At 34.8% G+C, this 14079-nt stretch overlaps 1 protein-coding gene across 1 annotated transcript; it reads left to right on the forward strand.

Moving 5' to 3' along the window:
• Window positions 1-508: 508 nt before the first annotated feature.
• Window positions 509-3072, forward strand: LOC149409150 (uncharacterized). Its single transcript, XM_089650085.1, has 4 exons — window positions 509-519; window positions 1653-1814; window positions 2032-2300; window positions 2764-3072. The coding sequence occupies exons 1-4, from the start codon at window positions 509-511 to the stop codon at window positions 2841-2843; spliced, it is 522 nt and encodes a 173-aa protein (XP_089506211.1). The 3' UTR covers window positions 2844-3072.
• The last annotated feature ends 11007 nt before the right edge of the window (window positions 3073-14079 follow it).

Below are 14079 nucleotides of genomic sequence, written 5' to 3' on the forward strand. Positions count from 1 at the left end.
AATATTACAGGAATTTGGAAAAGCAACATCAATGATATAAGTATTTTTTTTTTAATTTTGTCATGTTAAACTAAATTGGGTCTATTATGACTAATCGTTCGGTCTGTTAGTATAGTTTTATCATAATATATTTTATAAAATTCCTTTTTTAAAAATTAATTTGATTCGTTGTATATTAATTATTATTATGAGAAAAGAGCGATGCAAATGAGTTCAAAATTCTTTGGTTAAATTACTAGTTCCAAAAAATATTTTGCAAAGCCGTAACATTTCATTGTTGTATCGAAACTTAAATATCTTGCCTGTGCATGCCTTACTATAGAACAAAATATTTATTTAGCATATATCTGACCCTGAATATAAAAATGAATTGGAACATGAACACAAAACTAGGTTCACAAAGAATGAAGGTATGCTTGTTCCAAAATACAACAATAAATACGGAAAGCGAACCCTAGAATAGAAAAAATTGTAAATTCCCTAATAGATTCAGATATGTGCTGAAAACATGGCTCATAAGTAGGAATACATCGTACTAATCATTACAATCAATCAATAATGATTTATTAACATATTAGTATCCACTGGAACGATTTCGGTCGAAAAATCGACCACTTTTATTTTTCTGCGATTGATATCGGTCCAAAAATGGACCGATTTTTCTACCATTCGTAAAATATTTATTGTAATTATTTAAAACGTTTCCATGGCCAGCTACTTGTTTTATCGAATAGCTGATAATATATTCTCTTTGTCTATGAACTTATCCGTTGTCTTTGAAGTGTTATTTAACGAGTTTTCGCGGTTGTTTTATGGCGTCCTGTCAAAAAACGAAATATTAAATTTTAACATTCACGAAATTTTAGTCTCTTCCTAAAATGCCGTAAGTAATTAATTTATTGGGTTTTTAACGCATAATTATATATCTGTGTAATCATGATTGACTTATCTATCTTTGAAATGCGTTTTTAATTCATTTGTTTCAAATATATTGTTTTGGTGAAAGTTTTTGTGTAAAAATTCGTCGACTGAAGATGTCATCTGTTTTTGATTTAAAATAATTACATAAATACTGCACTCGCGCATTTGAAATATAGATATTCCATCAGAGTGATTCAAAACAAAGAGATATATATAAGTTTTATTTGAATTGGTTCATTATTAATACAGATATTTGCGAACCAATTATTTCAAGTCATATGTCAAAAAATCGACTCTTTTTAGATGTAAAATGGTGTAAAGCCTTCGCCACACAATAAAAATTTAGTTATTTAGTTGTATAATTAATTAATTTGTTTACTTTTACCAAATTTGTGCAGAAACAGCTGTCGTCCAGGGAAAGGGAGCACTCCACGACCCAATAATTATTTTCAAATTTTATATTAGTGCAATATTTAACAAAATTTAAACATTTAAGTACTTACATTAAGTGTTTTCAATTTAAAATATATAGAGTGGTGCTGACTGCAAGAGGAGGCAGAGGAAGAAGGAGAGGTGGGGTACGAGCTGGTGCCGGACTACCTGCACGTGGACGTCAACGCAGAGCTGCAATTGCAGCCTCGTCTGGAGTGTTAGTATTTTTTAATGTTTTTTTATGAAAGTACTTTGCTGTGGCCGTTGAACTCATCATATATTTGTATTTATTTAAACAGCGACCCTGCTTTGCTACTGGTGCGAGAGGATCGCGTCAAGGCCCTAAAGGCTGTTAGGGCCCTGCCTGCTTCCTTCCGGCTAGAGCTGGAAAGCCGAAAATTCAAGAAGCAGGCGGCGCGCATTTTGCTCCCTACCGCACCTCCAAGAAAAACTAAACAAAAGTAAGCAATCGTATTTAGATGCTTGATACAATATTATTGTTTTTTCCTGACAGCGTTCCACTCTTACAGTGAGAGTTGGTAAGATCAGCGCTCTGTGCATTTGGAACATTCAGTGCATATTTTACAGAGTTCTAATTTTATTGTTTATTTACATACTGTACGTACTGGTTCACACGTGAATGAGAACAATTTATATGATTTATGTAAATGTTTTCAGAATTCCATCTCCGGAGAGAACAACGTGTCCCTTTTCACAAGGGACGCCTTCACCGTTGCCACGACCCGTACCACCACCGTGGATGTCCACTCCCGCACAGACTCAATCAACGGCTCCCAATGCACCAATTATGCCTATCCGTGCAGCATCTCCCGAGCCGTTATCTGGGACATCGCGGAGTGGGAAACTCTTCTCTCCGGAGGCCGGGTACCACAGCGGCCTGTGGGTGGACGTACCATTCTACGAAGAATTGTCGGCGTTTGGGAACGGTGAGTTTATTTTTTGAAATGTCATACCAGGGGCTCAATATAAAATCAATTATCTATATTTTATATTGATATCCCTAGCACTGTTTCACTGTTATCAAAAACATACAAAATGTATTGTTGTTATGACGTGGATGCATCATTACACATCTTTTTTCTGTAACGGGTATTGCAGAGTGAGAAATAAGAAATGCCGAACTTCTTTGCGAGGATTACATTTGATTCACCGGCTTCTAAACGGTGTAATACAGCATTTTTTTCTTAAATTGAAAAAACACTTTCGCTTCACGGGACTCATTGTGTCGAGCTTTTACGTAGTTGGTCACTTTAAACGGATACGTTTACCTACTAAAAGCTATGAAACCTTACTAGAGTTTACATTATCGTCACTTAAAACAGTAGACCGTTAAATGCAAAGTCATTATATCCAAATTCTACTGTAAATTTGTGTTTTCTTTTATTTCAGAGTCAGACATGGGCAGAAACAGTAACGTGGACGAGGCAGCTGTACTAGAAGAGTCTGTACTTGGAAACCGTGAGTTATAAAACTAACTTACTTACCTTCACGCCATTTCGGTAGGCAGAGAGGATGAACCACCATGCAACTCGATCTTGGCACACACACTCTTTTCTTCATTCCATACCTACCTGACTGCTATTCTGACTCCTGACATTGCCCACCTCAAGTATTTGATTAACTTTTTATTTATTTTTTTATATGAATACCTCACAAGAGCCTCAGCTGGAGCCAGTGAGACTATGGCATCCCCAATTGGGGGATGTTGTGAGGCTGAAGGTAAGTGGGGAAGGGAAAGAGGAAGATGGGGAAGTACCTGGCTATTCAGATCTAGTCACTAAACACGGCTAAAGCCATTTGGAGCAACGTTTCAATTCTGAATGGTGGTCTTACACCAGGGCGATACTGGTAGTATCTTCCACTCTGGAACGTGCCGCAAATATACTATATATTATTTTAATTAATTAATTGTGAAATAACACAAATCAATCAAATAAAATTTATTCAGCAACTATTTTTTGACGCATGTCACAAAATAATAAAAAAATTACTACTACCTTTTTTACTTACATAAACATATACCTCAAATTTATAATCTACTCAGTAATATATTGGGGTATAACCAATTTAAAAAGAACTAAAAAATAACAAATAAAACACATTTATTTAATAAAAAAAACTTCATATGTAATATCTAATATAATAGTTATTCTTTTACTCCAGTTTTAACATTTATTTCAAACAGTTCTAGGAAAATGACAATAGCTGCAGTGGGTACATTTTAAGATTTTAAATAATAAAAAATTAAACATCGGATCATTATAAAATATAAAACAAATCATTCCAATACCAAATTCTTTCTCAAAAATATAATAATATTTTCCAATTATTTTTTTTAATTTGCGCAAATTTCATTACTCTAGAGCTCAACATTCGAAAGTTGTTGCTGTTTCGTTTTAATGGCTTACTAACCAAAAAGTCAATAAATGAGAAGAAAAACCCTTAATACAACTAAGGAAGAGGTCGTTAATGCTTACGAGACACTAGCCTGTTTGGTAAATAATGGCTCCAGAGAAGCCACCTTTTTTCTGCCCACATTTAAGTTGGCAGTATTATACTCGGTGCACCTCCTTCGCATTTTTTATACTCTTCATAAAAGAAACTTTTTAATGAAATACCTAATCATATAAGCGCGCGCTGTGCGCCAGAAATATTTCAACTTTTCATATTTCACGTTTTGAAGTGTTTGAAATCTAATTTCCGGATGAACGTGGTTGATATTTTCTGCTCCGTAAACATCTAAACACGCTCTGTATCGGCGTATGAGGAATCAGCATGTGATATACCATTAAACTTGTTATTTCTACGTATCTCTTTTATTCGACTTATTTTTAGCAAGAGAAAATTCCAAGTTACGAATAACCTGACAATATTTTAAAGTCTCCTACTACCGTAATAATAAGCTGAAGATATTGTTTGTGCAATGATGAAGGGCTTAGCTGGAATAGGAATTGAACCCACGATGCCGTTCCTTTTATCGGTGTGGGTTCATATCCCAGCGGCACATAGGCGACTAAAAAATAATTTTATTGAATATTTAATTTATCACACTTTCACTAAAAAAATGCACACGTTTTTCTCGGAACCACCCTCATGAGAAATATTCAGAATTGAAACTTTGCTTGAAACGGCTATAGATATATTTAGTGACCTAATTTGAATCCTGATACCTCCAAACCATGTAATTTAAACACAACGCTGGAAAAAAACGACTTTCGTACTTTTACAACTAGGCCAATATATAAAAAAATTCTAAAAATATAAGACTTTTCAGTAACATCAATGCTAAATTAAAACGGAAGTTCTTTTAGCAATGGTTCTATTTCATACCTAGCAGCTTTGTTTATTCTCTCGGCTATTGCATTATACCTGTTATGCGAAATAGCCGAAGGTTGTCTGCTTCCCACTATCCGTTCATTAAAAAACAATGAGATTCTGTTAATTATTTCACAAAAAGTGTAAAGATATCTCGATTGTGCCAGGGGTACAGAAGAATGTAGGCGATACTCCGTCTGGAGCGCGTTATTTCACTAGAATACCGGATGGTATATTTAGGGCGCGGGCGGCGCGCAGTTCTGGGCACTGCCTTTAATTAACAGAAAGTGGTTCATTAAAGCTTATTCATTAAAGCAAGGAGTAATTAGCGAACTCTAATGAATGCCGTAATAATCTAACTGTCGGTACGTTCCTGTTCCCCCCTGCGCCTCGGGCCGCCCTACCCTCCGCCCTCCGCGCCCCGCCCCCGCCCTATGAGCACTCTTGGGCGGACTGAGAAACTGGAGGATTGTTTACGGTTTTTCAGCAGTTTATCGCTTATTATTATTCTGTGAAGCAATGCAATCATATTCTTGGTCTATTATGAAATATAAACCCATCATGGCAAAATAAATATTAAGTCAAACTTAAAATAAGACATAAATTATCAGTAAATCATTTATTCTAAAAATCCCACTGCAGCACAATTATTTTTATTTAATTAATTGTTTTCATGTGAACATTATTTCTTTTCCCCAATGGGGTGTTTCCACAAATATGTAAATATTCCACACATTTATATCCCTTAATTAATGTGCGGAAGATTTAAAGTTAAATTTTATGACGTTCTAAAATGAAAAATTTTAATATTTGAAATAATACTTATTGATTTAAAAAACTACCAAAAACACACATCATCATTATGACTGAAAACGCTACAGGCTGTTACGACAGCTATCACCCACGTTGGTCGGTGTGACGTCAACAACGCCATATCCACGAACAAAAACGAACATGTCGATGTGGTGGCAAATCAAAAAAAAATAGAAAATTTATGCGTCAAACAAAATAATATTATTTCAATATGGTAATTTTTTTCGAGAATAAAAAACGGTAAAAATACCCAATCAAAAAACAATCAAATTATATCATTTTTGTAAACTGTATGCAACAGTATTCCCATATAGTTGGTATCCATCTAGTGGTCTCGTTAAGTCAAACAAAATATTAAATGTTTTAAATTCTATACCAAAAAACCTTGGTTAATACATTATTAATCCATGAACATCATATGTCTGTGTGTTTTAAATAGATTTTTTTTCAATTTACTTCTATCTCTAAATGTATTTAAACATTAATATAAAACACCAACTGGTTTCGGCTCAGCCTGAACCGTTCCCGGGGCTATATAAACATACACTAACATTAATACAGAATTGCTGAACATTAGGAAACATGGAAGAGGGATATAGAGCTTGTATTTTGGTGAAGGGGTGGGGGTAGGTTAAAGAGAGGGGTAAGAGAGGAAAATACCTAAAATTGGGCTAGTCGATAAATATAATTGATTTTACTTGTTTATTTCAGGTGTATCAGGCTGAACCGAAACCGGTTAGTGTTTTATGTTTATTTATATCCAAATAAAGTGGTTTAATAAAAATTATAATTTAACAAAATTACAGGAATGTATTTTTTGCAGAGCCTAGTGCTATTTTGCCCCCAGTAGTCAGTGAGGGCTGGTGGGTCACCCCGTCCCCGGTCCTCCTACCCCTCCCACAGCCACCCTCTCCAGTACTAGGGCCCTTACACTAATAAGGTTGCGCTTTATTGTAAGAACAAACTGGAACGAATAGAAGTAATGAAATAAGCTATTCATCTTAATTAGACATATTATTATATTATTTGTTTTGGCGAGAATTGAATATTGCGTACAGAATTGGGGGAAATTTTATTTATTCCATTAATAATTGACGTTTATATTCAGTTTATTTGAATACTTTACATTCTGCCATCCAGCTCGCTTTCGAGGGTTTCTGAAAACACTTTGTTCAAATAAGACAGATTTCCAGAAATCTGTTGATAAATCTTCGACAGTAAACTTTTGCTTGGCAATTTATTTTAAAGTTTTTTTCCTTTTTTAAAAGTCTCAGGAAAAATAAGAGTCCCAACTACTCCCTACCGCCTGGAGACAGTGAGATTATGACATCCCCAAAGGGGGTTTTTTGTGATGCTGAAGGTATTAGAGAGGGGAAGGAGATGGGAGAGAGGAAGGCGGAGAAGTATCTGTCTATTCAGATCTGGTCACCAATCACGCCACGTATTTTCAAGCCACGTTTCAATTATTCTGAATGTTAGTCTTGTATCCGGGCGATACAAGACCACCATTTGATTAATTTGTATTATTTAAAAAAAATTCAATTCAAAATAATATATGGTATACAGGGTGTCCGTGGATAAAGTGTGCTAACTTCGGGAAGTGATTCTACATGATGGTAGAAGTAAAAAAGACATTTAACTTTTTTCAACCTTTTAACTTTTTCCCATAGAAGAATATATTTGTATTTTCCCATACAAATTATCCAACTTTTTTACTTAAAAACTACCTTAAAACGTTGCAATTTTAAAAAAATATCTTTTTTTTATGTCTACGATCATGTAGAATCACGTCCCGAATTTAGCGCACTTTACCTCAGACACTCTTTATACCATATATTATTTTGAATTAAAATGTTGTGAAATAACACAAATTAATTAAATGAAATTTACTTGCACACGCCGTAAGTTGAACCCGCGACCTCCGGATTGCTAGTCGGGAGCCTTACCCCTCGACCATGGAGGCCGTCTTCTTCCGTCTTCGTTTCCTGCTACCCTGTAACCCGGAGTTGCGGAAATTGGATCCAACCCCTTATTATTTGAAATTGACTACAGCGCTTGACTGGCAGTCGGACTGTTTGAGATTGTATTCCACGGCGGGTACAAACTTATGCTATCTTCAATACAAGTCCAATCAGCGGCAATTCGAGGTCTAAATAATTGAAAGTTCAACATTAAAGCGAATTAAAAAGGAAAAAAAAATCGGCTTTCTATGAGCACCTTTTCATCTTCATCCAATATATGAAATCACATATTGTCAATTTGGGAGGTGGGTATGGGTACCGTCACCCTCGGAACCATTTATGTGATAATTAACACCCCTGCCGTAGATACACCCCAAGTGGCTCGCTAGGTTTTTGCCCGAGTTCATAGGGTGAGGTTTGTCTAGGTCTTTACGGCGGATGCGTTTGCCCACCTACCGCATGGCGGGCCGAATCGGGAAAGACTATTTGAGAGAGACCTTTAACTTCTCCAGCCAGACTTTCTCAACCCATCGCCTTGCACCGCGTTCACGTCTGTCACTCCTGGACACTTTGATCCCTTCGATTCATACCCACCCCTCATACCTTTTTCCTTCCCACAACTTCCTCTTCTTCCTTTCCATAAAAAGACCCTCCACACAGCATTCCCATAGATAAAAAATATGCCCTGAGCGATTTTTGTGTGGAGTGTGTGAAGCTAATGTAAAAGCAGTTCAAAAGTAAGTTTTGAATATATTGTTATTTTAAGACAGCCACTAGTATTAGGTAATATGAGAAAATGCATAATTTCGTATTTGTAACAGTATTTATTTAGCCGCAACAATAGCTTTAAAAAATCGGGTAATATTTAAAAAAAATGTTTATTTCTGATGATACGATAGGGTTTGAATTAAAAAGTCGTATTGCAATAAAATTCCGCCATGAATTAACTATTTCAAAATTATAAATATTGCTAATAATACTAGAACAATATTATTAGCATTTACAGAATGAAATACGAGTACATTTAAAAAAAACACAGCAATAAGAAAATAACTATTTGCCTCAGCACCCGAATATCGAATTTTGGCTTTAACGCATTGTGATGTTCTACCCTTCAGGGTAGTCAGCCGTGGACTTCTTGCCACAGACTCCCAACACTCCTTGGATGGAAGATACCTCTTTCAGTAATAAATAGGTTACTTGTTATTAACTGGTTTATTAAGAATATCGCGTGTACAATATAACCGCGTTGGTCAACCTTTATCGGAACTAGCTAGATTCGATCTGCCAGAGGGATTCCAAATGAAACCTAACCTGAAGCTGAGACGCCCTCTGTCGTCGAAGGCTAAAACTAAGAGCACTGCCATCTGTGTCTAAAAGCCCGAAGTTTTATACACAACATCTTCCCCCTGTTAACTAGAAACCTGTCTACGATATTTCATTGTTACAGTATTATTTTTAAAATCACGAATCTATACAATCGCAAACAGATGTAACTAAAATCAATATTATTAAAATCAAGAACTAAATATTTGAAAATATATCATTACACACAAAATTAAATAATTCATTAAGCACTGACTCTACTCCAAAAAGATGTTGACTCTATAAGTAGCTGATTCTTTCCCTGGAGGTCATTTCAAAGACGTCTGTGACGAAGTCGTCCCGCCCATGGTGCTGGTTCATTTTGTGGTGGGCTTCTGTTTCTCCCTGGAGACCTGAAATCAAGAGAACTCCGGTTAAAATCTCTCAAAAGGAGTGACGTGTCAACCTCATCTGCCCAGCATTTCGTCATATCAGACGCGAAAGGTTCACTCTCTGCCTCTTCCTCTCTATGCTGCGGACATCCTCTCAGTTGATCAATATGCCTTTTCCACGACATCTGTGTCCCCACAATTTTAATAATATACAGTTTTTTTCCCAGTCTTTTTTCAACAATTCCTTTTGCCCAAGAACATTTATTCACTTGTCTGAAGTCTCTCGCTAAACACTTCTGACCTATCTGAAAACTTCTACAAACAACCCCACCGAAATTCCTAAACTGATTTTCTTGAATTTTATTAATATTCGCATTCGCTAAATTCTCTGTCGAGGTTGCTACGTTTCCTTCAAAACTTTTAGGTAAAAGGCTACTAAAGGTTGATTTTAATCTCCTACCAAACATTAGCACTGAGGGTTCAATTCCAGTTGTGGAATGTGGAATATTTCTATAATCACTTAAAAATTCATATAATCTATCTTTATAATTTGACTTAAAAACGTTATTAACAAGAATTTTCTTTAAAAAATTCTTCACTGTTTTTACCGAGTTTTCTGCCTGCCCATTGCTTTGGGGATGACGCACTGGCGTTGTTAAAAACTCAATATTATTATACTCTAAGAAATCTTTGAACTCCTGACTAGTAAAAACGGTTCCATTATCAGTTACAATACAGTCCGGGTACCCAAAATTTGAAAAAATTCTCTTCAACTCATTAATCGTATGACTTGAGTCTGCTTTCGGTATTTCCACGCAATCTACCCATTTTGAGAAAGCGTCGCAAATAACTAAAAACATTTTCCCCGAAATTGGCCCACAATAATCCAGATGCAGCCTCTTCCATGCTGATCCTGAATTAGGCCAGACTGATAAATGACTCTTAGGTGGTAAAGGCCTAACTGCTGCACAATCTTTGCAACTTTGAACGATTTTCTCTAAGTCCTTGTTCATTGACGGCCACCAAAAATAACCTTTGGCTAATCCCTTCATTTTTACAATGCCCAAATGCGATCTGTGTAACAAATCTAAAACTATATTCTGAAGCGAACTTGGAATTATAATTCTATGTTGCCAAAACAAACAATCATTTTCAATAGATAATTCATTCCTTTTCATCCAGAATTTCCATAAAAAACTATCGCGATTTACCCACTTGGGCCACCCTCTACGAAGATGCCCTAAAATTCCTTGAATTTCTGGGTCTGAACCTGTCGCTGCGACTATACGCTTTACAGCTAAGTGTTCACACTTTTCTATATAGCCTATGAAATCGGAACCTAGATCGTCTACCGATTTTTCCTCTGAGTTTTCCAACGGCAAACGCGATAAATAATCCGCATGATTATTAGCTGATTTGACGTACTCAATTTTGTATGAGAACCCTGCCAAGATGATCCCATAACGTTGCAACCGATTAGCTGCTAACACCGGTATATGTTTATTTTCTCCTAAAATCCTCATTAGTGGCATATTGTCTACACATAATGTAAATTCTCTTCCATATAAATAGCGAAAAAACTTGTTTAACCCAAAAACAATAGCCAAAGCTTCCAAATCTAGGATGCTGTATTTTTTTTCCGCACTTGTTAAACTTCTAGACGCAAATTCAATTGGTCTCAACGATCCATCCGCGAAACTATGGAACAAGGAAGCTCCGAGCCCCGAGCTACTTGCATCAGTATATAGCTTAAGGTTAAACGCAACGCTCGTTGTATTCTACGTGTTCACAGATGGCGTTAATTAATTAATTTTGTTTAAATACGCTTTTGCAAGGTATTGCTTTACAATATTAAGACAAATTATTTGTTTGCGCCCTCATATACGCAATATGAATATGAATAAATAGTTTTGTCCATATAAAAACTCAATTCTATCGAGAAAGGCATACAAATACAATATTGGATTGAATCATCGGTAAAATATTGTATTTGTATGCCTTTCTCGATAGAATTGAGTTTTTATATGGACAAAACTATTTATTCATATTCATATTGCGTATATGAGGGCGCAAACAAATAATTTGTCTTAATATGGTAAAGCAATACCTTGCAAAAGCGTATTTAAACAAAATTAATTAATTAACGCCATCTGTGAACACGTAGAATACAACGAGCGTTGCGTTTAACCTTAATAGGTAAATTAGGAAAGTAATTAGTTAGTATCCTATTACTACTCATTAGGCATTTAATCTTGTCCACAGCGTCTGAACACCTCTGATCGAACTCAAACCTCGTATTTTTCTTTAAGAGATTATGTAACGGTTCGCAGATTGAAGACATATTCGGAATGAAATTCCTATAAAAATTAAAAAATCCTAATAAACTTTTTAATTGTTGAACATCTGCTGGATACGGTGCGTTTTTAATAGCTTCTAATTTGTCACTTTGAGGTTGAATACCCTTTTCCGAAATTACGAATCCTAAAAAATCAATTGTTTTAACAAAAAATTCACATTTCTCCGTATTGACGCATAAACCACATTCTCTTAAGCGATTACACACCGCGCGAATATTATTCTCAAGATCCCGCTCATTGATCCCTGAAATTATAATGTCATCTAAATAATTTTTTATTTTTTTTTTATTTATTGTTTTTGTGTTTAATTCGTAGAACTCCATTTAATTTTTTTATAAATTTAATTTAGATTAAATTTGATAATATTATTATTAAGTTCTGCAAGTGTTTTAGTTTTTTATTATTGTGACAGCTGTTTCGGCTTACAAGTATGGCCAACCTAAGCTCCATAAAGCGAATAATCCAATAAGGCCCGTAGTATCTTTTATTAACGCCCCTACATCAAACCTGGCTAAAAGACTTAACTTCATCTTCAAAAAATTAACAAATTTTTCACCACGTTACAGTGTCAAAAACTCGATAGAACTAGTTAATAAAATAAAAAATTTTAATCTCCCGCATAACTGTAAATTCATTTCTCTAGACGTAAAATCCCTATTTACCAACATCCCCATTAAAGAATGCCTAATAATAATTGAAAATATCTTGGAAAAATGCAATATCAATCCGGTAATAAGAAAAGAGTTATTCCAGCTCATAAAAATCTGCGTAGATACAAATTATTTCCTTTTCAATGATATATATTACCAACAACATGATGGTCTCCCCATGGGGTCACCATTAAGTCCACTTCTAGCGGAGATATTTATGGATTATATTGAAAATATAATTCTTAAATCTCCCTTAGCTAAACATATAGTATATTATGTCCGATACGTAGACGACATCCTTATATGTTGGAATGGTACCAACCGACAGTTAGATATCTTTACTAATTGGGCCAACACCGTTAATAATAAAATCTGCTTCACAGTTGAACATGAGATTGAAGGTAAAATAAACTTTTTAGATCTGACAATTGGTAAAAGTAATAATAAACATACCTTTCAAATATTTAGAAAACCAACTTTTACAGATACAACAATAAATTCAAATTCAAATCATCCTTGGTCTCATAAATTATCAGCGTACCATTCAATGGTACATAGACTCATTAACATTCCCTTAGACAATAAAGCTTATGTAAAAGAAAAGGAAACGATAAAAACGATCGCGATTAATAACGGCTATGAGGCAAATAACATTGAAAAAATAATAAAAAATAAGAAATATAAAAATAAAATCAATTTAATATATCCGGTAAATAACAAAAATATAGAAAAATTTGCATGTCTCGAATTCCTCGGCCCAATATCTGAAAAAATTGCGAAAGAAATTAAAAAATGTGGTTTAAATATAGCTTTTCGAACAAACAATAATTTAGGAACAAGCCTTAAAAACTCTAAAAGTAAAATCCCTATACTCAATAACAGTGGCATATATGAATTAAAATGTGACCACGCCGATTGTAACGCCACTTACATCGGACAAACGGGGAGGGCATTCTCAACTAGATTCCAAGAACATATACGATGTTATAATAATAAAAACACATCCTCGAAATTCGCAGAACATCTCTTGGTGAATAATCATAACCCACTTAACAACAAGGGTCCTAAACCATTGCATATAGAAAAAAAGGGCATTAGATTAAATTTACTTGAACAATTAGAAATCAATAAACGAACGAATGACCCAAATTTAACACTAATTAATAAAGTACGGAAAATAATTTACTCACCACTTCTTAGTATTTTCACAAAACCCAAGCAGTATAATGCACCCAAATAATTCATAGCAATAAAGTCATTAGTAAATAATTAAGAACCCATTACCATTTACTGAGGGGAAAACATAGATTGGTTTAACCAACAATAGATCATGTCATCGGTGTAACCAGTAATAAATCAATGTATGCACCTTCAAAATTTACATTTGAAATAGTATAAAAACGTCGTCTCAATGTGGACTAACCACAGTTTGAAAATGGCCTTGTAAGCCGAAACAGCTGTCACAATAATAAAAAACTAAAACACTTGCAGAACTTAATAATAATATTATCAAATTTAATCATCTAAATAAAATGCCACGCCTTTTAAATCTTGCAAACAACTCGCTATAGTTCTCGCAAAAATTGTCGGTGCCGATTTGAAACCGAAGACCAGCCTATTAAACTGGAATAATCCCAAATGCGTATTAATGCATGTAAATCTTTTACAATGTTCCTCCAATTCTAACTGACAGTATGCTTGTTTTAGATCCAGTTTCGCAAATAATTTACCTGAACTTATCTTATGGTTATGAATAACCTCTTCTATCTTGGGTAATGGATATTTTTCCAAATTTGTAATCAGATTAAGACTTCTTTTGAAGTCAGCGCAAACCCTAATGTTACCGTTCTTCTTTACGACAGGTACTATCGGTGATGCAAAATTGCTACTCGTGACCGGTGATATTATCCCG

The sequence above is a fragment of the Hesperophylax consimilis genome, unplaced genomic scaffold, assembly GCF_061612785.1.
Source record: "Hesperophylax consimilis isolate HC1 unplaced genomic scaffold, BYU_Hcon_1.0 scaffold_34, whole genome shotgun sequence".
Taxonomy (NCBI): domain Eukaryota; kingdom Metazoa; phylum Arthropoda; class Insecta; order Trichoptera; family Limnephilidae; genus Hesperophylax; species Hesperophylax consimilis.

What these genes read in the sequence shown, in the direction of transcription:
- LOC149409150 (XM_089650085.1), top strand. An exon ending in CCAAGAAAAACTAAACAAAA is followed by an intron (nt 1,815 to 2,031) that starts GTAAGCAATCGT and finishes AAATGTTTTCAG; the next exon opens with AATTCCATCTCCGGAGAGAA. An exon ending in ATTGTCGGCGTTTGGGAACG is followed by an intron (nt 2,301 to 2,763) that starts GTGAGTTTATTT and finishes CTTTTATTTCAG; the next exon opens with AGTCAGACATGGGCAGAAAC.